The following is a 26,942-nucleotide window of genomic DNA, read 5'->3' as shown; positions in this document are numbered from 1 at the left end:
TTCCGAACACATTTTATCCCCTGAAGATATACCCAACAAAAATATAAACGCAACATGTAAAGTGTTGGTTTCGTGAGCTGAAATGACAGATCGCAGACATGTTCCATATGCACAAAAAGCGTATTTATTTAAAATGTTGTGCACAAATTTGTTTACATCAATGTTAGTGAGCATTTCTCCTTTGCCAAGATAATCCCTCCACCTGACAGGTGTGGCATATCAAGATGCTGATTAAACAGCATGATCATTACACAGGTGCACCCTGTGTAGGGACAATAAAAGGCCACCCTAAATTTTGCAGTTTTGTCACACAACACAATGCCACAGCTGTCTGAAGTTATGAGGGAACGTGCAATTGGCGTGCTGACTGCAGGAATGTCCAAACAACATTCAATTCTCTGGCAAAAGCTTAATTTCACTACCATATGCTGCCTCCCAACGTTGTTTTAGAGAATTTGGCAGTACGTCCAACCAGCCTCACAACAGCAGACCGTGTGTAACCACGCCAGCCCAGGACCTCCACATCCAGCTTCTTCACCCACAGGATCATCTGTGGGGGGGGGGTGTCTAAGGAGTATTTTGGTTTGTAATAAAACCCATATGTGGGGGGAAAACATTATGATTGGCTGGGCCTGGCTCCCCAGTGGCTATGCCCCTGTTCCGTCATGTCAAATGCATAGGTTAGGGCCTAATTTATTTATTTCAATTGACTGATTTCCTTATGAACTGTAATTCCATAAAATCGTTGGAATTGTTACGTTTATATATTTGTTCAGTATAGTTTTGTTGTTTTCTTCCAGACACCACAATAAGATCCGCACCATCGATGGGAGGCGGATGAGAGACCTGATCTCCGTGGAAACCCTGGACCTGAGCAACAATGACATCACTGAAATCAGAGTTCAAGGTTTCCCTGCAGGTCTCCAGATCAAAGACCTGTAAGATCATCCTCTTAGCTCTCATGTCAAACCTTCTCTCCACATTTCTCCTGTAGGAAATAAGAAATGCTGTGCCAAAGTTATCAGGATAGGTCTAATTTTTGTCCATTTGAGGATCCCTCACAATTTGCTATTTTGTCTTCCAGGTACCTAAGCAACAACAAAATACAGTTCCTGGAGGCCGGTGCTCTGGACCAGCTCTCCTCCACCCTGCAGGTTCTGAGACTGAGCCGGAACCGCATCTCTCAGGTCCCTGTCAAAGGCTTCCAGCTGCCCAAGCTCACCCAACTGTGAGTACTGTGCCATACCACCCCCACAGACACCTCTCGACTCACTGAAAAACATGTTTGTAAACTCTCCCTATTCGCCTTCTAGCCTATCCTCAACCACCATGAGAAACAACCAAATGGACCCTGGGCCAGTTGTTAAAGAGAGAGTGTATAGTCCCCACACAGACATTGGAGGGAAAAGAACATTGGAAAGTTGGAAAAATCTATGGAGGCTAACTCGTTTGACACAGTCCCATTTGTTGAGGAGAGTGTGAACCTCTCCCCTCCAGTGTAGCAGCATTGGTAACATCAGACTGATACCATGGCAGATTTTTGTCCACTGTCCTGTGCCCATGGTAGTCTAGCTCTCTCCTCTCTCAGAGCCCTGCTCTCTGTCATTGTCTTCCCCTCCCCTACAGCATGGGGCTAGGGCTGACCCATCCTGCAGCATGGGGCTAGGGCTGACCCATCCTGCAGCATGGGGCTAGGGCTGACCCATCCTGCAGCATGGGGCTAGGGCTGACCCATCCTGCAGCATGGGGCTAGGGATGACCCATCCTGCAGCATGGGGCTAGGGATGACCCATCCTGCAGCATGGGGCTAGGGATGACCCATCCTGCAGCATGGGGCTAGGGATGACCCATCCTGCAGCATGGGGCTAGGGATGACCCATCCTGCAGCATGGGGCTAGGGCTGACCCATCCTGCAGCATGGGGCTAGGGCTGACCCATCCTGCAGCATGGGGCCGGGGCTGACTCAGCACTCCCACTCTGGGGAGAAAAGACACATGTAACGGGAGTCTCCTCCATTGTAGACATGGCTTCCTTCTCTCCACAGCCCTCCCAGTTTTACCTGGGGGGTATTGTTCCAACAGGTGTTCCCGGTGACACTGTATCTGAGAATGCTTGTGGCAACATGGAGGACACACAAAGACGCTGTGTGGATGTTTATTGTTCAGCTGTGCTCCTGGGCTGTGATGTTAAAGCTCACACGCCAGGGGCACAGATCCACTGGTACAAAGCTATCGCAGAACTCTTTTGATTACAGAAGGCAAAAGGCTTTTTATCTCGCAGGGTCATTTGTATTTTCCCCTTTGCGTGTCCCAGTGAGATTACTCTAAGTACATTGAGAGGTTAACTGTTTACAGTCCATTCTCAACAGAAGTAGTCCTATTTTAGTTTGAGAAGTGAATGCAGATTCCCTGCCCTACAAGTCGGTGATGACTTCGGTGCTCCTATAGTTAACCCTAGCATGGTTAATGAAGGTTTGGGATGATTTGTTGGGGTGCCCAGGTCAGAACGTGACCCTAGTCTGTAAACCCTCACCTCAGCTGTCAGGGGTACACATCGCTGGCCACAGGTGGAATAGATACCACCCGTGGAATGCCACTTATGTTTTTGTGGGGCCGAATGATGTTAGTGTTACTTCAGGGTTTTGTGACCTACCCGCAGATCCATATTTTTCTCTCTCTCTCTCTCTCTCTCGTTTCTCTGCTCATCATTGCATCTCTCTCTCTAACTCCTTGCTGTGTTGTCCCGTCCTCCAGTGAGCTGAACAGGAACCGCGTGAGGCAGGTGGAGGGGCTGACCTTCCAGGGCCTGGCCAGTCTGGAGGTCCTCAAGCTGCAGAGGAACAACATCAGCAAGCTCACCGACGGAGCCTTCTGGGGCCTGGCCAAGATGAAAGTGCTGTAAGTAACATACAAACATACGGCTCCTAACTCCCTGCCTAGCCTTGAGGACTAATTCAGATCAGTTGCACTCAAGAACTTGTAGGACCACTTTCTCCTACTCCACTCATAGGAGTTTCCACTCTTAACAGTTGTTTCACAAGCAACTCTATGCTCTTCTTATGAGCTGAACTATAAAAATGTGATTGGACAACCTGTAATGTCCTTACTCTTGTTTGATACCAAACTACATTACCCCTAATGCCTAGTCTGAACCTGTTTATGTGACCAACTCCTCCCCTGCAGTCACCTGGACTACAACAGCCTGAGGGAAGTGAACAGTGGCTCCCTGTACGGCCTGTCCTCTTTGCTGCAGCTCTTCCTCAGCAACAATTCCATCTCCCACATCAACCCAGATGGTTGGAGGTTCTGCCAAAGGCTACGGGAACTGTGAGTATTCTGAGTGGCATGTCAGAAACCTCCAAACCCAGGTTAACCAGAGCACTAAAAACCTCCCAACACCTAAAACCAAAGCAGCAAAAACCTCCCAACCCTTGTAACTATAGCAACCAGCCCTACCTCATCCCCAGCCACTGAGAAACAAACTACACTATTCATCCCCTGGCCTTCAGCTCCGGACCACAAGGTCTTACCCACAACCATCATCCTCCCGTCTCATCTCGTTGTTCCCTTGCCACAACCTATACCTGAATCTGTTCCCCGTCGCGCCCCTCCGTTTACCTTCACCAGAGCTACATGAGTTGCTTAGCGTTCAATACCACATGATAAGCCTGTTTATCCCATAATAAGCGGTAGGATTGACAGTACTTAAGCCCTCTCTGTGTTCCCATCTCTCAGTCAGGTTGGTGAAGAGCGCGCAACCCTCTGTTGGTATGGATACAGGGTAATTGCAGGGGGATATCCCTGTCTAATGAAGGAGATATTATTACTACGGCAACCTGTGGTTAGTTGACATACTTTAACCACTGTACTACTGTAGAGCTCCGCTCTGATCAGGCGTCGCTAACTGTACCATAAGGCTGTCTGTCAGGCTCCTGTGTGTCTGCGCACTGTGTCACTGTGTGTGTGAGAGAGACAGATTGCTCTGTGTATCTGTGTTGCCGACTCACTGCACTCAGTGCGAGACCGGGGTTATATGATTTTATTAGCGGGGCCATGATGACTGTGATATCAGAAGGATACCGGAGGATAGTGGCTCGGTTAGCCCTCTGGTGAAGCAGAGAAGCCGTCTTTATGACCTACAGGTTATTACATTCCGGATGAGACTGCAGCCTGCCTGACGGGGCATCACAGAGACTGACCACACATGACTGACCACCCTGGCCCCCCTCAGAGAGGCGAAGCCCAGCCACTCACACAACAGACCATTTAAACACGCTCCCTGATAAACAAGACATATTTATCACCACTGACACGACGTGTACCTACTTAGACAAGACCATAACTCTGGGAAAAGATGCCTTGAGAAGTGTCCATTTGTCCAACCGGAAATGTACATGCATTTTAAATGGTTTGTGTCCTGACTCCTTATCAAGCATGATAGGAAACTGCTGTGGATGAACAGATATTGAGCTGACGCCACAGCCAGAGGCACAAAGACATTGAATAAAGCTATATAAAGTAGAGAATAATGATGTCGGGTAGGTTAGGTTACCGTGCTGTGCCAACTTGTCCTTCTGGCCCAAGCCTTATACTGTATGTATCTCGCACTCCTCTCCTCCTGCAGGAATCTGTCCTACAACAACCTGAGTCGTCTGGATGAGGGCAGCCTGGCGGTGCTGGGGGATCTCCACACCCTCCGTCTGGGGCACAACGCCATCAGCCACATCACCGAGGGGGCCTTCAGAGGCCTCAAGGCCCTGCGCCTCCTGTAAGTCCTCCTCCTGACTGCTCCCGGAGCACACACACCTATGGTTCCACACTGTAGACTTATCTTATGTGACTCATTTAAGAACAATACAATATTGGCATCTGCAAATGTATTCATGTGGATTCAATATTCAATATAGCTTCATTAAGCCCCTCAGGAGCCATTCAGAAAGTGAGGTTAGCTGCTGTTTGGTTTTTAGACCATTGCTTCAAAACAGATCTAGTTTGTGTCCATGTAATATTAATGTGTATCTGTTTACCAGGTGTGCATGCGTCACTATTGTCACGGTTTTAGTCTGAGAACTTTTATTTTGGTGCGTCTGTTTTCGTCTTCCCTCTTTGTTTGGCCGTTGGTTCCCATCGATATTGGATGCACATGTGTTCCCTGTCATTTGTCTCCCTGGAGATTCTTTCCTTTTTTTAAACGGAGCAGTGAAAAGCAGTATGGGAGAGTGACTTCTTTCCCCCCCACCCTCTATACAGACTTTGAACAGGCGGAAAGAGAGGCTTCCTGAAAGCGAAGGCCTTCTACTAACGTCTTTTTGGCCCGGGATCTTCCCAGAGAATCAGAGAAAAGAGTCGGGCCTTTGCTTTCTCACAGTGGGGTGACATGCCAAGGCATATACAGGCCTTTCTCTGCTGGTGCAGAGGGAGCATTGGGCTGGGGGGAAGGGGTTCAGCTGTGTGAGAGGCCCTCTGTTTGGCTCCCCTCTCAGACGCTGTTTCTTTCTTCCTTTCTTTCTTGGTCTCTTTCTTGGTCTCTTTCTTTCCTTTCTTACTTGGTTGCTTTGTTTCGCCTGTTCGTACCCTTTCCACCCATCCTTTCCTCCCTTTTTTTGCAGTCTTCTTTTTACTTCCTCTTCCCATTATGCTCACTCCATTTCTTCTTCACTCTCCTTCCCTCTCTTTCTGAGGCAGGTCTAATCTAATCAGTGAAGCGCTGGGTAGGCGCGGGCCCTGGCTGTAAGGGAGCCGAGGCAGCTTTAATTGGGTAGCGCTGCTGGCCGTAGAGGCGTGGGGCTGGAGGTTCGCGGTGGGTGTGAATGCCCAGAAACGTCGAGCCTTTCAGCCGGGGGGGGTCAGTCCTCAGGGGCCCGCGGCCACTGCCTGCATTAAGAAGGCACCGGCCTTTCACGCTCAGCCAGCCAGAAAGAATAGGAAATTGGCAGCCGAGTCCGGCCATGGAGGAAAAGGAACCGAAGGGGATTAGGGAAGGGTGGAGAGGTTGGGAGGGGCTGTGGGTGACCATCAGACTCACAGGATTCTCAGAGTTTGAGAGAAAGTCGGCACAGGGAACAAAGCATGCGATAGAGCGACGACTCATGTCTTTGTTCGGCTGTTGTTTTTTTTGTTTTAAATTATTATTCAAACGGGTCCTTAGGCCCAGATGACTTCAGCCGTTCGAGGTAGCGTGTCAGGAAAGCTAATTAATTGCATTCAACATGTGTTTGGAAACTTCCCGGTGGACTCGAAGTGAAAGCTGTTGTTTTATTGAGTCTCTTTCTGGCTCAGCGTGGGCATGACTAAGGTCTTTCTTCATACTCATTAGGCCCTGAGTCTGTGTTGGGACTGCCATACCTGCCACCACACTCAGGCGCTGACTGTCTGTATCCAAAGGCAATGTGTGCCCGCCAATCTCTCCACGCTGTCATGAATTATACATGATTCTGCCTGCGTTTTGTGCCTTCACCTCCCTCCTCACAAAGGAAAGAATGTGCTTGGCTGGCAGAGCAGAGCAGGAGAGAGGCTAGCTCTTTAGACCAGGTGCAGAGGGTTTGGGGGGGGGGGGCTGGAGGGGTAACCCGTGACTTCCAGCCCCATCTCTGCCAAGGCTACACAGTGCTTCAGCTCTGGCAGGCCTGTTTTGCTCTCCTCCTCCTCCTCTATCTTCCTTATCCCTTCTTTTTTCTCTCTCTACAGGGAGCTGGACCATAATGACATCTCGGGCACAATAGAGGACACCAATGGGGCCTTCTCTGGACTGGACAGCCTCAACAAGCTGTGAGTATCCCACCTCCTTCTCTCATCTCCTCTTCCCCCTCTCCCCTCTGCCCAGAATCGGTCCCTTTGAGCAGGCTGACCTGCCACTGGTAGGGGATTGTATGCAGCTCTGTGGACAGCTCCTTCAGTCCAGAGTGAAGGGGTTTCTACTGCAATTCCATAGTTCCCTTCTGAGGCCTGTCCACTGCCTATAGTCTATATCAAGTTCTCACAGACCTGGCTTCAGACAGGACCAGCTCCATTCTATCACTACCCTCCGGGCCCCACACGTCATTTGGAAGTATAACACTGAGAGATGACTTTAAGAGCTGCTCTGAGTTTTATTAGGCTTTTTCATGAAGCTTGCAGATTGACATTCTATCGGCAATTGGCTTGAAACTTGAAACAAGCCTGAATCTGGTTTTCATCTTGGTTTACCAAACTCTAAACTGCTATTGTGTCCGACTTCAGAGGTTGTCTGTTGGTGGGAGTTGAACTGCCTTCACTTGTTGGCTAAACTATGTCAATTTGTTGGGATCTCTCGTGTAACCTTTTAATCACAGCATCTAGACTCAATGTCAAATGTTAGTTAAAGGATGAAGAAACTCAACCACCATAAACATAAGAGTCCTAACATACTGGGGCCTAAACAATCCTATGTAAAAGCTGGTGTCCAACCAAGGCTGTTCCCTGTGTGAGTGCTAGCCTATTGAAAGGGCTTTTCTATTGGCCTGCAGGGGACGATCCTCAGCAGGTCTTTCCGTCTCTAGCCCTGCTCCTCTCTCTCTGCTCCACGGCCCTGCCTGCCTGTTGTTAGGGACTGAGAGAGGGTGAAATTGGGGGGCGGGCGTGGTCATCAACATCAAACACCACATTGGCCCCTCTCCCCGCCCCTTTTGTCCAGTGGTGTAGTGGAGCGGCCCTCCGCAGCCCAACGCTGGCACAATCCCTCCATCCCACCGGAAAACAACACTCACCAACCTTGGGAGAAAACACAGAGAAAGAGAGAGGGGGGAGGGACATCCGTGTCCTCCACACGCAATATGTCCCTCCCAAATCGGATTGTGAGTATCCCCACATGGGAGAACTTGTGCTCTTAGATTGTGCTCTCACAACAACCACTATTTTCCCATTTTTGTTTTAGGAGGTAAAATATATGAATGTATTAAATGTAGGAATAGTGCCTTGCGAAAGTATTCGGCCCCCTTGAACTTTGCGACCTTTTGCAACATTTCAGGCTTCAAACATAAAATATAAAACTGTAATTTTTTGTGAAGAATCAACAACAAGTGGGACACAATCATGAAGTGGAACGACATTTATTGGATATTTCAAACTTTTTTAACATCAAAATTGAAAAATTGGGCGTGCAAAATTATTCAGCCCCCTTAAGTTAATACTTTGCTGCGATTACAGCTGTAAGTCGCTTGGGGTATGTCTCTATCAGTTTTGCACATCGAGAGACTGAAATTTTTCCCCATTCCTCCTTGCAAAACAGCTCGAGCTCAGTGAGGTTGGATGGAGAGCATTTGTGAACAGCAGTTTTCAGTTCTTTCCACAGATTCTCAATTGGATTCAGGTCTGGACTTTGACTTGGCCATTCTAACACCTGGATATGTTTATTTTTGAACCATTCCATTGTAGATTTTGCTTTATGTTTTGGATCATTGTCTTGTTGGAAGACAAATCTCTGTCCCAGTCTCAGGTCTTTTGCAGACTCCATCAGGTTTTCTTCCAGAATGGTCCTGTATTTGGCTCCATCCATCTTCCCATCAATTTTAACCATCTTCCCTGTCCCTGCTGAAGAAAAGCAGGCCCAAACCATGATGCTGCCACCACCATGTTTGACAGTGGGGATGTGTGTTCAGGGTGATGAGCTGTGATGCTTTTACGCCAAACATAACGTTTTGCATTGTTGCCAAAAAGTTTCAGTGGTCTGATACTCCTTCCATTTCAATATTATCGCTTACACAGTGCTCCTTGGGATGTTTAAAGCTTGGGAAATCTTTTTGTATCCAAATCCGGCTTTAAACTTCTTCACAACAGTATCTCGGACCTGCCTGGTGTGTTCCTTGTTCTTCATGATGCTCTCTGCGCTTTTAACGGACCTCTGAGACTATCACAGTGCAGGTGCATTTATACGGAGACTTGATTACACACAGGTGGATTGTATTTATCATCATTAGTCATTTAGGTCAACATTGGATCATTCAGAGATCCTCACTGAACTTCTGGAGAGAGTTTGCTGCACTGAAAGTAAAGGGGCTGAATAATTTTGCACGCCCAATTTTTCAGTTTTTGATTTGATAAATACGTTTGAAATATCCAATAAATGTCGTTCCACTTCATGATTGTGTCCCACTTGTTGTTGATTCTTCACAAAAAATACAGTTTTATATCTTTGTTTGAAGCCTGAAATGTGGCAAAAGGTCGCAAAGTTCAAGGGGGCCGAATACTTTCGCAAGGCACTGTATATTGGGGTGATATCATTCTAGTATTGTTTTTATTTCCAGAATGTGATTACTTGAATAGAATGTGATTGAAAGGAAAGGCCATGTAAATGGCTATATGTGCAAAATGATGTTGGAAATAAGAGAATATAAGTTTGATGGAAATGCAGTGACTTCCAGTGAGGTGTTGTTCTCCTCTGTACTGAGGTCTGTTCAGCCCATTTCCCTGTGTAGGGTCCAGAACCACGGGGCTCTGGCTGATGTGGAGGTCAGTAGAGGGCTGAGCAGAGGTGTGACATCTCTGTCAGGAGTTGACAGGTCCTGTCCATGACCAGTCATCTGCCTGGAGGCCCCCCAAGACCCTGCGTCCCTGGCTGTCCTAAAGAACACCTGAGGAATCTGAGAATGTTCAGCTTGGACAATTTTGGATAGAATTTAAGAAGACGCATCTGAGTCTTAGCTCATCTACCAAACAGATGCACTCCCAATGGTTTTTGAAACATGATTTGTATTTACATTGCACAGTGTAGATTGTCGGTGGGTCCATATAGAGGGGGAGAGTAGAGGAGGCGTGACTGGATTGAAGTGTTCTGATGCAGGGGTCTGAACTCCGAACCAACCTCCTGTGTCCAACCGCTTCTCCTGGGAAGGAAGGTGGGGAGAGGAGAGGAAGGCTGGAGGGACGGAAGCACAGGAGAGGAAGGGAGGGTAGAGGGGTGTCTTTTGAAGAGTGGCCCAGATTAGACCCCCAGAAGGGGGCATGCTGCGTGTTCCTTGCTTGAACCGGGCCTTGACAAGGCTGCTTTTATTATTCTACAAGCTGTGTTGTCCCTCAGTGAGACAACCTGCTTTTCATGTGCCCCCCCCCCTGTCATCGCTATTAAATTCAAATAAAGATAAAAGTGGTCTTTGAAAAGCAGAGCAGGGCCGAGTCCCTCACCCTCCTAATCTCCACACAGTTCGGATTTCCAATACCTCAATCCTCTGCTCTTATCAGATTCAGCCCCACTAATTGTGCCTTTCTCTCCCTCTTCTCCTTCCCTCCCCTTACCCCATTCATCCTCTCTCTTTCTCTCTCTGTGCCTGTTTTTTCTCCCCCCCTCCCTCTCCCCCTTGTTCTCTCCCGTTTATCGGCGCCCTTCATGTTTGGAAATTGCAGAACTCTGTTTGGAAACAAGATCAAGTCAGTGGCCAAGAAAGCCTTCTCAGGACTGGAGGCCCTGGAGCACCTGTGAGTATCCCACAATGCACTGCGCGACCCCGAGATCGGCTGCCAAAAGTAGCTGCCTGAGAGTGCTGCTAGCAATTTAATAGCATCTTTGGAAAAGGAGAAGACGGGCAGTTTGTGGGGCCAGCTGCTTCCCTCTCATTACAGAGGCAGCTTCAACTTTGGCCTTTTTTCCTGATGCAGGGGAACAAAGTTATTGAGCATATGGTCAGTTTCGTATAATAAATGGAATTTATATAAGTCCCTTCACAGGCTCTGGCCGTTACTTTAAACAGGCTCTGGCCATTAGGAAAAAAGTGATTGAAAAGCTGAGTATCCTTGGTCTGTGATGCCTGAATCTTTACACCTTGTTTAAATGAAGGCACGTCGATCCCTGGCTTGCCGTGACACAGCTGTGTGTGTACCAATGTCCCCTTTCTGTCAGTGCTGACGGGCAGCCCTCTGTTTAATGTCACCACAGGAACCTGGGAGAGAACGCCATACGCTCCATCCAGCCAGAGGCCTTCAGCAAGATGAGGAGCCTCAGGAACCTGTGAGTCCGCAATGATGAATACACCTTACAGTTGCAGTCATGGAATAAGTGAATTATGTACAGATCAAAGTTAGTCTATAAAAGAGAGTGAATAGAAGTCGTTAGCCCTAACAGTGTCCCTCCTCTCCCAGGCTCATCCAGAGTGACAGTTTCCTGTGTGACTGTCAGCTCAACTGGTTCCCTGAGTGGCTGATGACCCGGGGGCTACAGACTGGCGTAGAGGCTACCTGTGTCCACCCCGAAATCCTGAAGGGTACTAGTGTCTTCCAGGCTCCACCAGAGAGATTTGTCTGTGGTGAGTAGTGGGGGGGAGGGTGGGGGTGTACAGTTGCTTTCTGTCTGACATAGTGCAGGCAGCAGCTAAGACCAGATTGTGTTTTAGATTCCAGCTCAGGGTGTTTACAGTATATGTGTGTATTTGTTTATGTTTGTGTGATTTTCCTTAAATGTCTTGATGTAGTGTGTCTTTGTTTGAGCTGCGATGTGCTAATCCTTGTTTGTCTTTATATTTGTGTGTTTGTGTTTAAACTAGACTTTTGTGTATATATCTTCTGTCACTGAGATAAAACATTTGGTTACAAAAAATAATGCTCATCTCATTTTCTTGTCTTCCCTCCGTCTCTCCACTCCCTCCGTCTCTCCACTCCCTCCGTCTCTCCACTCCCTCCGTCTCTCCACTCCCTCCGTCTCTCCACTCCCTCCGTCTCTCCACTCCCTCCGTCTCTCCACTCCCTCCGTCTCTCCCCACTCCCTCCGTCTCTCCACTCCCTCCGTCTCTCCACTCCCTCCGTCTCTCCACTCCCTCCGTCTCTCCACTCCCTCCGTCTCTCCACTCCCTCCGTCTCTCCACTCCCTCCGTCTCTCCACTCCCTCCGTCTCTCTCTCTCCTGTAGATGACCTGCCTAAGCCCCAGATCACGTTGCAGCCAGAGACCACAGTGACGGTTCTGGGTAGTGACGTGCGCCTCACGTGCACGGCAGCCAGCAGCAGCAGCTCACCTATGACCTTTGCCTGGCGCAAAGACCAGGAGCTGCTACGTCATGCTGAGGTGGAGAACTTCGCCCACCTGCGCGCTAACCACGGGGCGGTGCACGAGGCCGGGGGGGTGATGGAGTACACCACCATTTTGCACCTGCGTCATGTGACCTTCGCCCACGAGGGCCGATACCAGTGCATCATCACCAACCACTTTGGCTCCTCCTACTCCACCAAGGCCCGCCTTACTGTCAACGGTACGCTACCAGGCCCTGAAGGGTTAACGGTCTCCCAGTATGACTGGTTTATTTATTTTTTATCTAGTTTTATTTGTCACATACGCCGGATACAACAGGTACCGTACCGTGAAATGCTTACTTACGAGTCCTAAACCAACGATGCCGTTTTAAGAAAAGAGTTAAGAACATTTTTACTAAATAAAGTTTTTTTTTTTAAGTAACACTATACAAAAACAATAATGAGGCTATATGCAGGGGGTACCGATACTGAGTCAATGTGGAGGCTGTATGCAGGGAGTACCGATACTGAGTCAATGTGGAGGCTATATGCAGGGAGTACCGATACTGAGTCAATGTGGAGGCTGTATGCAGGGAGTACCGATACTGAGTCAATGTGGAGGCTATATGCAGGGGGTACCGGTACTGAGTCAATGTGGAGGCTGTATGCAGGGGGTACCGGTACTGAGTCAATGTGGAGGCTGTATGCAGGGGGTACCGGTACTGAGTCAATGTGGAGGCTGTATGCAGGGGGTACCGGTACTGAGTCAATGTGGAGGCTATATGCAGGGGGTACCGGTACTAAGTCAATGTGGAGGCTGTATGCAGGGGGTACCGGTACTGAGTCAATGTGGAGGCTATATGCAGGGGGTACCGGTACTGAGTTAATGTGCGGGCGTACAGGTTAATTGAGTTAATTTGTACATGTACATGTACAGTAGGTAGGGATAAAGTTACTATGCATAGATAATAAACCGTGAGTGGCAGCAGTGTAAAATCAAAGATTGCATTTGTGAATGTGTGGGTGTTTGTTTTAAGGCTGACCCCATTTAGTTGACTGGTCGATTTCTTGGTCGGTAGGCTATTGGTCGACTAAGATTTATTTAGATGAGCAGCCGCATGATGCACAAGACACCTGTCTAATTCGCTCCTGTCTCTGTGGACTAATACATTGCGGAGGCTACGGGATGTCACAGTCCATCACTCTAAGACAGGGGTGGGCAACTCCAGTCCTCGAGGGCCTGATTGGTGTCACATTTTTCTCCATCCCTATCAAACACAGCTGATTAATCAACTGGGGCAAAACTGTGACCCCAATCAGGCCCTCGAGGACTGGAATTGCACACTCCTGCTCTAAGACGTGATGTTGGAGTTGTATATGGTTATATTATGTAAAAATAATGGTGCAACACTAATAAATCTAATATCACTCTATAACAAATGCACTTTCTCCCACATTGGATACGGCCGCTGTCCGCGGTTCTGAAACATATTCATCAGTCCGCCATAGAATTGGCGCCTTTCCCTGTATTACTATGTGCATAATAGCAATGTTAACCATCATATTGGACTGAGAACAATGTGGCGGAGGCAGCAGAGAAGAGGAAACAGCCCTTGCCTTAACCTAATTGTCTAAGAAAATTGAGGAGAGAGGAAACTCCAATTTAATTAGGTCCATAATCAATCGCCTGACTGTTAAATATGCCTGGCATTATACATCCTCCCATACACAGTGTATTCAGAAGGTATTCGGACCACTTTACTTTTCCGTTACAGCCTTAATCTAAAATTTCTTAAAATAATAATACTTTTTCTTCATCAATCCACACAAAATACCCCATAATGAAAATGCAAAAACTGGTTTATTTTTTATTTTTTGCAAATGTATTCAAAATAAAAAACTATCACATTTAGTATTCAGACTTTACTCTGTACTTTCTTGAAGCACCTTTGGCAGCGATTGCAGCCTCATGTCTTCCTGGATATGACGCTACAAACTTGGCACACCTGTATTTGGGGAGTTTCTTCTTCTCTGCAGATCCTCTCAAGCTCTGTCAGGTTGGATGGGAAGCGTCACGGCAGCTATTTTCAGGTCTCTCCAGAGATGTTTGATCAACTTCAAGTCCGGGCTCTGGCTGGGCCACTCAAGGATATCCAGAGACTTGTCCCGAAGCCACTCCTGCTTTGTTTTGGCCATGTGCTTAGGGTCGTTGTCCTGTTGAACCTTCGCCCAAGTCTGAGATCTGAGCGCTCTGGAGCATCAAGGATCTTTCTGTACTTTGCTCCTTTCATATTTCCCTCGATCCTGTCTAGTCTTCCAGTCCCTGCCACTGAAAAACATCCCCACAGCATGAGGCTCCCACCACATTGCTTCATCGTAGGAATGGTGCCGGGTTTCCTCCAGACGTGACGCATTCAGGCTAAAGATTTCAATCTTGGTTTCATCAGACCATAGAATATTTTTTCTCATGGTCAGAGTCTTTAGGTGCCTTTTGGCAACTCCAAGCGGGCTGTCATTTGCCTTTACTGAGGAGTGGCTTCTGTCTGGCCACTCTATCATAAAGGCCTGATTGGTGGAGTGCTGCAGAGATAGTTGTCCTTCTGCAAGGTTCTCCAATCTCCACATAGGAATCCTGTCAGTGACCATCAGGTTTTTGGTCACCTCCCTGACCAAGGTCCTTCTCCCCCGATTGCTCAGTTTGGCCAGGCAGCCAGCTCTAGGAAGAGTCTTGGAGCTCTACGGAAAATTGGCTTGGTTTTTCTCTGACATGCACTGTCAACTGTGGGAACTTCTAGACAGGTGTGTGTCTTTCCAAATCATGTCCAATCAATTGACTTTTCCACAAGTGGATTCTAGTCAAGTTGTAGACACATCTCAAGGATGATAAATGGAAACAGGATGCATCTGAGCTCAGTTTCAGTATTAATAATGCAAATGATCTGAATGCTTAAGTAAATAATGTATTTCTGTTTTTCTTTTTAATACATTTGCAAAATATTCTAAACCTGTTTTTGCCTCGTCATTACGGGGTACTGTGTATAGATTGATGAGAAACATTTAATCAATTTTAGAATAAGTCTGTAACGTAACAAAATGTGGAACAAGTCAAGGGGTCTGAATACTTTCTGAACGCCCTGTATATGGAAAAATAAGTTTAAACATTTTGACCAATCCTTTTGTCGAAAGAACAGCAACTCTCGGGCGACCAAGTTTCTATTTTTCTTGTTTTCTGGGACAGCCCTGGTTTGTTTGTGTGTGTGTTTGGATAATTTCGTCTCTGTAATGTGCTGATTTTGTAGATATTTTGCACAATTAAACTCCATAACAGGGCAGAATGAGATTAGTGGTAATTCTTAGCTTGAACAAAGTCTCACTCTCTCTGTCCTTCTGCATCTCTCTGTGTAGGTTTCTCAGGGTGGAATTTCTAACAAATTGATTTAGGCTTGTTGTGGTGCTGACAGTGCCCATATATTACAAGCCCTGTCAGTTAGGCTAACCGATGCTGACTGATTGTTTGCTGTCAGTCTGGAGTTTGGTTTCCTGGCTGACCTGCCCACCCAAATGAAACCCTCTCCCAAGCCATCTCCCCAACCCAATTTAACTTCTATGCAATGATCGCAGAGCTGCCTCTCTCTATACGCAGACTACTGTGCGTAGGGCCCTGAGGCTGCTAGGGCACCCCCGATCCCCAAACATACAAATAAAAATGCTCTCAGTTTACTGTTGAGAAGTAGACCCAAGGTGCCATTTCAAAATATAGTATTGCAGTTTTCCGCTTGTTATTCACTCAATTAGCGCATGTCAGCTAATATTTGTTGGGATTGCTAAGTAAGGTAGTCCAGCTATCTAAACCTTGTAGTAGACCTAGTCATCACTTAACTGGGCACACATTCAGTGCTCATTAATTTTGTTAGTCAATCTCACAGATTTCATATGAACATGGCATAAGTCATTACAAAATGTGTAGAATTGCAGGAAATGTCCTTTTTTTTTTTAACTGCCATACTTTCTCTACACTCCATTGCAAAATGGGAGGGACTGTTTTGTAGCTGTTGTGTTGACCTCAGATTTCTCTCTGTTGTGGCCAACCAAGTGTCTCATCTCCATTCCCACACAGTCATGCCTACGTTTGTGAAGACCCCTCGAGACAACACCATCCGTACGGGCACCACTGCCAAGCTGGAGTGTGCGGCCGAGGGCCACCCCACCCCTGAGATCGCCTGGCAAAAGGACGGAGGCACGGACTTCCCGGCGGCACGCGAGCGGCGGATGCACGTGATGCCTGACGATGACGTGTTCTTCATCATGGATGTCAAGCTGGAGGACATGGGCGTGTACAGCTGCACCGCCAAGAACACAGCGGGCACTGTGTCTGCCAACGCCTCTCTCATCGTGCTGGGTAGGTCTTGACTGCTGGCCATGCCCTACACCTACTGACAAAATTGCCCACACCCCTTTACAATGTTTGAGGATTCATGGTTCAGGTGACCATAATATAGATAATACTTCCGACTAAAAATGAACACTTGTAAACTGGTCTAAAGCCAGTTGTGAACTGGTCAGCCTTGGTCAAAGAATGAATGGCTTCTGGCAGCTGTGGCCTTACTCTGATGAGTCAGAGGTCAGGGTAGGGGTCAGATGGGGAAGGGTGGGATAGGGGGACTTCACAGAGGAGTGTTTGTTACCCTTCTCTCAGGGTGGAAGCCTCAGTTCTCCTGGAGGGGCTTCTATTGGAAGTGTGAGGACTGAGGCTAGTTGAGATCACATTGTCAAGTACTGTGGATGTGTGAGGGCTTGGTCTACACCACTATGTCGTACTGTCGTAGTGCAGAACACCTCACAGGATATGAGCGAGCAATAGCCCGCAGGAGTTGCTTTGTAGTGTTTAGTCATGTATGAGGAAAGCTCAGAGCTGAGGCCTTGTGTGAAGAGGTGGGGAGGGGACAGAGGGGGAAGGAGGGTGGGAGAGGAGGAAGTGAGATCTCTTAATCATTTAGTTTCCTGCTAAGAGGGAAAGTGTTCTGTCTAAGAGTAGGGGCGTCAAACGTTCAGCCTGCTGCACAGACCTATGGACGCTGTAGAGAGCCTGGTTCAATTGTGCTTAGGAGCCTTTTTTAAAAATCTCTAAATGGTTAAACTAGTGAGGAATCTTTTATTTTTAATTACTATCATCGTAAATTAAGATGTACTGATCAAAAATATAAACCCAACATCAAATAACATTTTATTTGTCACATGCACCAAATACAACGCTTACTTACAATCCCTTAACCAACAATGCAGTTCAATAATTCTTTTTACAAAATAAAGTAAAAAATAGAATCAAAAGTAACACAATAAAATAACTAATGAGGCTATATACAGGGGGTTCCGGTACCGAGTCAATGTGCAGGGGTACAGGTTACTCAAGTTAATTGAGGTAAATTATACATGTAGGTAGTGTTATTAAAGTGACTATGCATATATAATAAGCAGCAAGTAGCAGCAGTGTAAAGGGGTGGTGGTGGGGGGGATCAATGCAAGTAGTCCGCGTTGCCATTTAACAAAAAAATGTACAGCAGTTTTATGGCTTGGGGGTAGAAGCTGTTAAGGAGCCTTTTGGACCTAGACTTGGCTCCCCGGTATCGCTTGCCATGCGGTAGCAGAGAGAACAGTCTATGACTTGGATGACTGGAGTCTTTGACAATGTTTTGGGCCTTCCTCTGACACCGCCTAGTATATAGGTCCTAGGCCCCAGGGATGTGCTGGACTTTATGCAATACCCTCTGTAGTGCCTTCTGCTCGGAATCTGACCATTTGCTTTACCAGGCGGTGATGCAACCGGTCAGGATGCTCTCATTGGTGCAGCTGTGGAACTTTTTGAGGATCTGCGGACCCATGCCAAATCTTTTCTGTCTCCTTGGGGGGAAAAAGGTGTTGTTGTGTCCTCTTCACAAATGTTTGTTGTTGATGTGGACAGGAATTTGAAACTCTCGACCCGCTCCACTACAGCCAGGTCGATGTGAATGGGGCGGTGTCCAGACCTCCTTTTCCTGTAGTCAACAATCATCTCCTTTGTCTTGCTCACATTGAGGGAGAGGTTGTTGTCCTGGCACCACACTGCCAGGTCTCTGACCTCCCTACAGGATGTATCATCGTTGTCGGTGATCAGGCCTACCACCGTTGTGTCGTCAGCAAACTTACTGATGGTGTTGGAGTTGTGCTTGGCCATGCAGTCATGGGTGAACAGGGTGTACAGGAGCGGATTAAGCACACACCCCAGAGGGGCCCCGGTGTTGAGAATCAGTGTGGTAGATGTGTTGTTGGCTACCCTTACAACCTGGCCCGTTAGGAAGTCCAGGATCCAATTGCAGAGGGAGGTGTTTAGTCCCAGGGTCCTTAGCTTAGTGACGAGCTTTGTGGGCACTATGGTGTTGAACGCTGAGCTGTAGTCAATGAACAGCATTCTCACATAGGTGTTCCTTTTGTCCAGGGGAGAGAGGGCAGTGTAGAGTGCGATTTGAGATTGTGGATCTGTTGGGGCGCTATGCAAATTGGAGTGGGTCTAGGGTTTCCGGGATTATGATGTGACCATGACCAGCCTTTCAAAACACTTCATGTCTACAGACCTGAGTGCTACAGGGCAGTAGTCATTTCGGCAGTTTACTTTGTCAGGCACAGGGACTATGGTGGTCTGCTTGAAACAGGAAGGTATTATAGACTGTCAGGGAGAGGTTGGAAATTTCAGTGAAGACACTTGCTAGTTGGTCTGCGCATGACCGGAGTACACTTCCTGGTAATCCGTCTGGCCCCACTGCCTTTGAATGTTGACCTGTTTAAAGGTCTTGTTCACATCAAACAGTTGTCTGGAACAGCTGGTGCTCTCATGCATGCGTCAATGTTGCTTGCCTCGACGCGAGTATAACAGGCATTTAGCTTGTCTGGTAGGCTTGCATCACTGGACAGCTCCTGGCTGGGTTTCCCTTTGTAATATTCTTCAAGCCCTGCCACATCCGATGAGTGTCAGAGCCAGTGTAGTAGGAGTCCATCTTAATCCTTTATTGACGCTTTGCCTGTTTTGATGGTTTGTCTGAGGGCATAGCGGGATTTCTTAGAAGCATCACACTCCTTGAAAGTGGCAGCTCTAGCTTTTAGCTCGATGCGGATGTTGCCTGTAATCCATGGTTTCTGGTTGGGATATGTACGTACGGTTACTCTGTGGGCGACGTCGTCGATGCACTTATTGTTGACTGAGGTGGTATACTCCTCAATGCCATTGGATGAATCCCGGAACATATTCCAGTCTGTGCTAGCAAAACAGTCCTGTAGTGTATCATCCGCGACATCTGACCACTTCCGTATTGGACTAGTCACTGGTAGTTCATGCTTTTAGTTTTTGATTGTAAGCAGGAATCAGGAGGATAGAGTTATGGTCAGATTTGTTTGTCTGCGTTTTGAATGAAACTCATCCAGTTTATTCTCCAGTTATTGCACGTTGGCCAATAGTAAGGATGGTAGAGCTGCATTAACCACTCGCTGACAAATTCTCACTTGGCACCCTGATCTCCGTCCCCTGTACCTGCGTCTTTTTTCACGCGAATGACTGGGATTTGGACCTGGTCCCGGTACAAACAGTATATGGTTCGCGTCGGACTCATTAAATAAAAAATCTTTGTCCAGTTCGAGGTAATTGCTGTTCTGATATCCAGAGGCTATTTTCGGTCATAAGAGTCAGTAGCAGCAACATTATGTAAGTTACAAACAAAGCAAAGAAACACACAAAATAGCACAGTTGGTTCGGAGCCCGTAAAACGGGAGCCATCCCCTCCGACACCATGGGTGGGGAGGGCATAGGCCCACTTACTTGGGAGCCAGGCCCACCCACTGGGGAGCAAGGCCCAGCCAATCAGAATTATTTTATTACAGACAGAAATACTCCTGAGTTTCATCAGCTGTGTGGGTGGCTGGTCTTGAAACATCCTGAAGGTGAATAAGCCGGATGTGGAGGTCCTGGGCTGGCGTGGTTACACGTGGTCTGCGGCTGTAAGGCCGTTTGGACGTACTGCCAAATTCTCTAAAACGACGGTGGAGGCAGCTTATGGTAGAGTGAACATTCAATTCTCTGGCAACCACTCTGGTGGACATTCCTGCAGTCAGCATGCCAATTGCACACTCCTTCAAAACCTGATACATCCGTGGCATTGTGTTGTGTGAAAACACTGTACATTTTGGAGTGGCCTTTTATTGTCCCCGGCACAAGGTGCACCTGTGTAATGGTTATACTGTTTAATCAGCTTCTTGATATGCCACAACTGTCAAGTGGATGGATTATATTGTCATGAGAGAAATGTTCACTAACAGGGATGTAAACAAATGTATGCACAAATTGAGATGCTGTTTGTGCATGTAACATTTCTGGGATCATTTATTTCAGCTCATGAAACATGGGACCAACAGTACTATTTGTGTGTGTGTGTGTGTGTGTGTGTGTGTGTGTGTGTGTGTGTGTGTGTGTGTGTGTGTGTGTGTGTGTGTGTGTGTGTGTGTGTGTGTGTGTGTGTGTGTGTGTGTGTGTGTGTGTGTGTGTGTGTGTGCAGTTAAAGTCAGTAGTTTACATACACTTAGGTTGGAGTCATTGAAACTCGTTTTTCAACCAGTTTTGACAAGTCGGTTAGGACATCTACTTTGTGCATGAATTCATTTTCCAACAATTGTTTACAGACAGATTATTTCACTGTATCACAATTCCAGTGGGGTCAGAAGTGTACATACACTAAATTGACTGTTCCTTTTAAACAGCTTGGAAAATTCCAGAAAATGATTTAGAAGCTTCTGATAGGCTAATTGGCATAATGTAGCTAACTGTTTTCAACAAAATGTCCCCTAAGCAGTGATTTACACATTATTCCCAGGTTCCGTGTGGATTTTGAGTTGTTAGTTTTAACAGGACATTTAACCTCGCGCAATTGATTCCAATGTGATAATTGATAGGTGATTGACAAAAGTTTTGCGTTTGTCTTTCAATTTTGGACGCGCCTCCACAAAACGCTCGTTAGAATTATGGACACCATATGCTCACGGTCATTGACAGCCCGAACTGCTTGTTTTGCGTCATTAGCATTTGTGAGAATTAACGCAGCGGTTAGAATAATGTAGCATTTAGGAGAATTAACGCAGCGGTTAAAATAATTAATGTAGCATTTAGGAGAATTGACGTAGCGGTTAGGATATTTTGCGTAGTTTAAATTTCCCCTAACCCTAACACTTTTCCTAACCTTAACCAAAGGTTAACTGACATGCTATGGAGTTGCAAAACGCTTGTGGTTTGCTGAAGTTTCTAATTAGTTAAAATGCTACAGTTGTCCCCGACGTCACTACACAAGAATCTCCTATAAGACACACTGTTCAGTGTTAACGCTGCTGAGAAGTTATCTGGGAAACACAGGGTTCAGCTCTATTCCAGTAGTGTACATTAATGCATAAACTTGAACAAAATGTGATGGACTATCACCAGTTGTCAAAATGTTGTTTAAAGTAATAAGTAGAGTTGGGAATGACCTGTCTGCGCTAGTGGGATTATTAGACTTTGACCTTTCCCTCCCGTCTACAGAGACTCCCCACCTGGCCCAAGAGCTGGAGGACCATAGTGTGGTGGTGGGGGAGACTGTAGCCCTGCAGTGTAAGGCCCTGGGCAGCCCCCCACCCAAAATCACCTGGCTGAGGAACGACGAGCCCCTCCGCTCCTCCGAACGACACCACTTCACCCCCGGCAACCAGCTGTTGGTGATCGGCAGCGCCGCCCTAGAGGATGCTGGCAGGTACACGTGCGTAATGTCTAACACGCTGGGCACAGAGCGCGGCCACAGCCAGCTGAGTGTCCGCCAGACCGGCTGCGTCGCCCCGTCCGGCCCCAGCACCGTCACTATGGGCATCATCGTCATCGCTGTGGTGACCAGCATCGTGGTGACCTCGCTGGTGTGGGTGTGCATCATCTACCAGACGCGCAAGAAGAGCGACGAGTGCAGCGTAACCAACACCGGTGAGAGGGCTCTCATATAGTTATAGTTATCACAGGAAATGGTTGTTCACCATCCATTTTCTGTTGTTGACTGTAGTTTGTGCTGGTGCTAATGTTATCTGTCCCCTCTTCTCCCCTCCCAGATGAGACAATTGTGCCCCCGGACGTCCCCAGCTACCTGTCCTCCCAGGGGACCCTCTCGGAGCGCCAGGACGTGTGTATCCGCGTGGAGGCTAGCATCGGACCTCCGCTCAACGGACACATAGACAACACAGGTAAAGTCTTCAGCTTGGTTCCCATATGAACCTCCAATTCTCCTCCATGACTGAACTGCTGGACTGCTCAGTCATTTTTCATCTAACATCAGGGAATGTTTGCTTTACGTCTACTCTAAATTCATGGAATTGTGGGAAAGTGTAAGCGCCTTAATAATGCTGTTTTCTGTATTTGCTGGTGTAGGTTACAATGGGGCTGTAGTGTGTACAGAGTGTATGGAGAACGGTAACAGCTACTCCAAGACAGACTTCGACTATCTCACCCAGGGGCTGGGACCTGTAGGCCTGGAGTACCAACAACACCCCCACCACATGGACTACAGTGTACCTGTACCCCTAGGGGTGGATACGGGACCGCTCTCCAACGGGACCCCCAACGGAGTCAGAAGGGATTCCTCGCCACCTGAATTTACATCACAGAGAAACCACCACAACAGAAAAGGTATTTTTTTAACATGTATTTTTATTTAACCATCTAGGCAAGTCTGTTAAGAACAAATTCTTATTTAGAATAACGGCCTACATCGGCCAAACCCAGACGACGCTGGGCCAATTCTGTGCTGCCTTATGGGACTTCCAATCACGGCCGGTTGTGATACATCCTGGATTCGAAACAACGTGTTTTAGACCGCTGCGCCACTCAGGATCCCAGAGCGAGCTTCCTATTCCACACTGTTGAGGACAGGATGGGGAATGCTGGAGAACCTGTGGTTGGAGCCCGTAGTTGTGTAGATGACCCTGCCATGATGAATCCCCATGAAGGGAACATGATGGATAGTCTGCGGCCTATATTTGAGAGTGTATTCTACTGTAGTTGGTTAGGATACCTCCCACCTTAAGTAAAAATGAGTTCCCATCGCTGCCACACTCACAGAGGAGCAAGATGGGTCTTGTCCTGGGATCCTGTACCTTTTGGCAAGGAACCATCTGGGAGGATTTTGGTGGTTGGAATGTCGATCTACGCTTCATCATGTAAACGTAGCAATATGGATGCATTTCATAACCCATAGCCTTGAGCTCTGTACAGATAGATGTCTTGATAAGTGTATGTGCAATGACTGGCTGACGTGGCGTTCTCTTCTCTCTCTCTGTTCTCTCTCTCTGTTCTCTCCCAGGTTCCTCAGTGAACAGGACGGGACACACAACTCTAGTGTGCTCCCCATCCCAGGAGGAGGCCTTCCACAAGCCGGTGAAACTCGCCCCCGTAAGACGCCAAGACACACTGGACACGGAACGTGAGCCAGAGCTCAGACAGACTCTACTGTCCAACGGACACACTCCCAGAGCCTCCCAGAGTGACAGCACCCCCCTCAGGAGCGCCAGCGACTAGCAGGCCCTCCCCACCCTGACACTCATAGACTTACTAGCCCTGAGTGGACTTGTTCTTTGCACTGGGAACTGCTACCTCAAACAGAGAGGCCAAGATCTGATCCCCTCCCCTGTTTGGACTAACAGGGTGGGAGCTGGGAGGGGGGTGGCATCCAGAGGTTTGAAGGCAGAGCTTGTGTGGGTGGCGTCCCATTTGAGCGTATCAGCTGTACATACTTAAAACCTTCCCCTGGGAGGTATCAACCAATCCTAGCTCCAAATGTGACTTGCATTTGAAGCATGCAAATGTAGGGAATGTTTTACAGTAATGTGTGAAAGAGAGCGAAAGAGATATATATATACCATTGGACAATTAACTGTACATAAGAGTTTTCATATATATTATATAACTTTTACAAAGAGTATTTGAATTTATTCTGTGCATGACAAAGAACGGAGTGATGGTATTTTTTTCTCTCTTTCAAAAGCCTCTACTTACCAGCTTCAACTGCGGTGCCTTATTGCATGATCAAAGAAACCACAAACGGGACTCGTAGTATGGCAGAGATTTGTGAGAGCTATCGTACACTCTTTGTCATACCATGGAACACTTTATTGCACTTGAATGTTGTTTGACAAACGCAAATGCTGCCATCATGGCCTTAAACCATAACTCATATTTACTGGTATTTTATGAAGGAAGCTTTAATTTGTATTTATTTTGGTACGTGATATGGTAACACCTATGACAAGGAAGTGTTTGGGATATTAATCTAGGTTTTTGATGTTTAAGCACTTTTGTACTCATCATAAAGGACCTCTGGAAACAGACTCGGTACATGTAACCCAATAGGAACGTAAGAAATCCTAGTCAGGAAATGCGACTCATTTCTGACATAGCCATGGAATGTCAAGTCTCTTCCACCTGTCGTGGTACTAACTACAGTGCCTTCAGAAAGTATTCATACCCCTTGACTTATTCCACATTTTGTTGCTATAACAGCCTGAATTCAAAATTGATTTTCACCCATCTACACACAATTACCCCATGACAAAGTGAAAACATGTTTTTAGAAATGTTTGCAGATTTATGGAAAATTACTTTCAAACTGTAACTCGGCCACTCAGGAACATTGACTATCTTCTTGGTAAAAACCTTTTGTTTTAAGTTATTATCCTGCTGAATGGTAAATTCATCTCCCAGTGTTTGGTGTAAATCAGACAGAACCAGGTTTTCCTCTCAAATTTTGCCTGCGCCTAGCTCTATTCCATTTTTTTTTAATCCTGAAAAACTCCCCAGTCCTTAACAATTAAAAGCATACCCATAACATGATGCAGCCACCACTATGCTTGAAAATATGGAGAGTGGTGCTCAGTAATGTGTTGTATTGGATTTGCCCCAAACATAACACTTTGTATTCAGGACAAAAAAGTGAATTGGTTTGCCACATTCCTTGCAGTATTACTGAAAACAGGATGCATGTTTTGGAATATTAAATATTCTTTACAGGGTTCCTTTTCACTCTGTCAGTTAGGTTAGTATTGTGGAGTAAGTACAATGTTGTTGATCCATCCTCAGTTTTCTCCTATCACAGCCATTAAACTCTGTTTTAAAGTCGCCATTGTCCTCCCGGTGAAATCCCAGAGGGGTTTCCTTCCTCTCCATCAACTGAGTTAAGAACGATGCCTGATACGCCATCCCACGTGTAATTAATAACTTAACCATAGGATATTTCTACCAACCTACAAATGGGTGCCCTTCTTTATGAGGCATTGGAAAACTTCCCTGTTCTTTGTGGTTCAATCTGTGTTTGAAATTCACTGCTTGACTGAGGGACCTTAAAGATAATTGTATGTGTGGATGAGATGAGGTACAGTGCCTTGCGAAAGTATTCGGCCCCCTTGAACTTTGCGACCTTTTGCCACATTTCAGGCTTCAAACATAAAGATATAAAACTGTATTTTTTTGTGAAGAATCAAGAACAAGTGGGACACAATCATGAAGCGGAACGAAATTTATTGGATATTTCAAACTTTTTTAACAAATCAAAAACTGAAAAATTGGGCGTGCAAAATTATTCAGCCCCTTTACTTTTAGTGCAGCAAACTCTCTCCAGAAGTTCAGTGAGGATCTCTGAATGATCCAATGTTGACCTAAATGACTAATGATGATAAATACAATCCACCTGTGTGTAATCAAGTCTCCGTATAAATGCACCTGCACTGTGATAGTCTCAGAGGTCCGTTAAAAGCGCAGAGAGCATCATGAAGAACAAGGAACACACCACGCAGGTCCGAGATACTTTTGTGAAGAAGTTTAAAGCCCTTATTTGGATACAAAAAGACTTCCCAAGCTTTAAACATCCCAAGGAGCACTGTGCAAGCGATAATATTGAAATGGAAGGAGTACCAGACCACTGTAAATCTACCAAGACCTGGCCGTCCCTCTAAACTTTCAGCTCATACAAGGAGAAGAATGATCAGAGATGCAGCCAAGAGGCCCATGATCACTCTGGATGAACTGCAGAGATCTACAGCTGAGGTGGAAGACTCTGTCCATAGGACAACAATCAGTCGTATATTGCACAAATCTGGCCTTTATGGAAGAGTGGCAAGAAGAAAGCCATTTCTTAAAGATATCCATAAAAAGTGTTGTTTAAAGTTTGCCACAAGCCACCTGGGAGACACACCAAACATGTGGAAGAAGGTGCTCTGGTCAGATGAAACAAAAAATCGCAACAATGCAAAACGTTATGTTTGGCGTAAAAGCAACACAGCTCATCACCCTGAACACATCATCCCCACTGTCAAACATGGTGGTGGCAGCATCATGGTTTGGGCCTGCTTTTCTTCAACAGGGACAGGGAAGATGGTTAAAATTGATGGGAAGATGGATGGAGCCAAATACAGGACCATTCTGGAAGAAAACCTGATGGAGTCTGCAAAAGACCTGAGACTGGGACGGAGATTTGTCTTCCAACAAGACAATGATCCAAAACATAAAGCAAAATCTACAATGGAATTGTTCAAAAATAAACATATCCAGGTGTTAGAATGGCCAAGTCAAAGTCCAGACCTGAATCCAATCGAGAATCTGTGGAAAGAACTGAAAACTGCTGTTCATAAATGCTCTCCATCCAACCTCGAGCTGTTTTGCAAGGAGGAATGGGAAGAAAGAAATTCAGTCTCTCGATGTGCAAAACTGATAGACCTACCCCAAGCAACTTACCGCTGTAATCGCAGCAAAAGGTGGCGCTACAAAGTATTAACTTATGGGGGCTGAATAATTTTGCACGCCCAATTTTTTAGTTTTTGATTTGTTAAAAAAGTTTGAAATATCCAATAAATGTTGTTCCACTTCATGATTGTGTCCCACTTGTTGTTCATTCTTCACAAAAAAAATACAGTTTTAT

At 46.6% G+C, this 26,942-nt stretch overlaps 1 protein-coding gene across 1 annotated transcript in view; it reads left to right on the top strand.

Moving 5' to 3' along the window:
* LOC124031426 (leucine-rich repeats and immunoglobulin-like domains protein 1) overlaps positions 1-25,041 on the top strand; it is a 49,017-nt gene extending 23,976 nt beyond the window's left edge. Inside the window, exons 4-18 of the mRNA XM_046342649.1 lie at positions 801-938; positions 1,085-1,228; positions 2,754-2,897; positions 3,183-3,326; positions 4,624-4,767; positions 6,687-6,767; positions 10,356-10,427; positions 10,885-10,956; positions 11,088-11,251; positions 11,850-12,188; positions 16,067-16,348; positions 21,539-21,967; positions 22,090-22,221; positions 22,406-22,663; positions 23,337-25,041. Of these exons, the coding sequence (XP_046198605.1) occupies positions 801-938; positions 1,085-1,228; positions 2,754-2,897; positions 3,183-3,326; positions 4,624-4,767; positions 6,687-6,767; positions 10,356-10,427; positions 10,885-10,956; positions 11,088-11,251; positions 11,850-12,188; positions 16,067-16,348; positions 21,539-21,967; positions 22,090-22,221; positions 22,406-22,663; positions 23,337-23,551 (2,758 nt within the window). The 3' untranslated portion in view covers positions 23,552-25,041. The remainder of the gene's footprint in view (positions 1-800; positions 939-1,084; positions 1,229-2,753; positions 2,898-3,182; positions 3,327-4,623; positions 4,768-6,686; positions 6,768-10,355; positions 10,428-10,884; positions 10,957-11,087; positions 11,252-11,849; positions 12,189-16,066; positions 16,349-21,538; positions 21,968-22,089; positions 22,222-22,405; positions 22,664-23,336) is intronic.
* The last annotated feature ends 1,901 nt before the right edge of the window (positions 25,042-26,942 follow it).

The sequence above is a fragment of the Oncorhynchus gorbuscha genome, linkage group LG03, assembly GCF_021184085.1.
Source record: "Oncorhynchus gorbuscha isolate QuinsamMale2020 ecotype Even-year linkage group LG03, OgorEven_v1.0, whole genome shotgun sequence".
Taxonomy (NCBI): domain Eukaryota; kingdom Metazoa; phylum Chordata; class Actinopteri; order Salmoniformes; family Salmonidae; genus Oncorhynchus; species Oncorhynchus gorbuscha.
The sequence above is the reverse complement of the archived record's forward strand: the minus strand, read 5'-3'. Positions and strand labels throughout refer to the sequence as shown.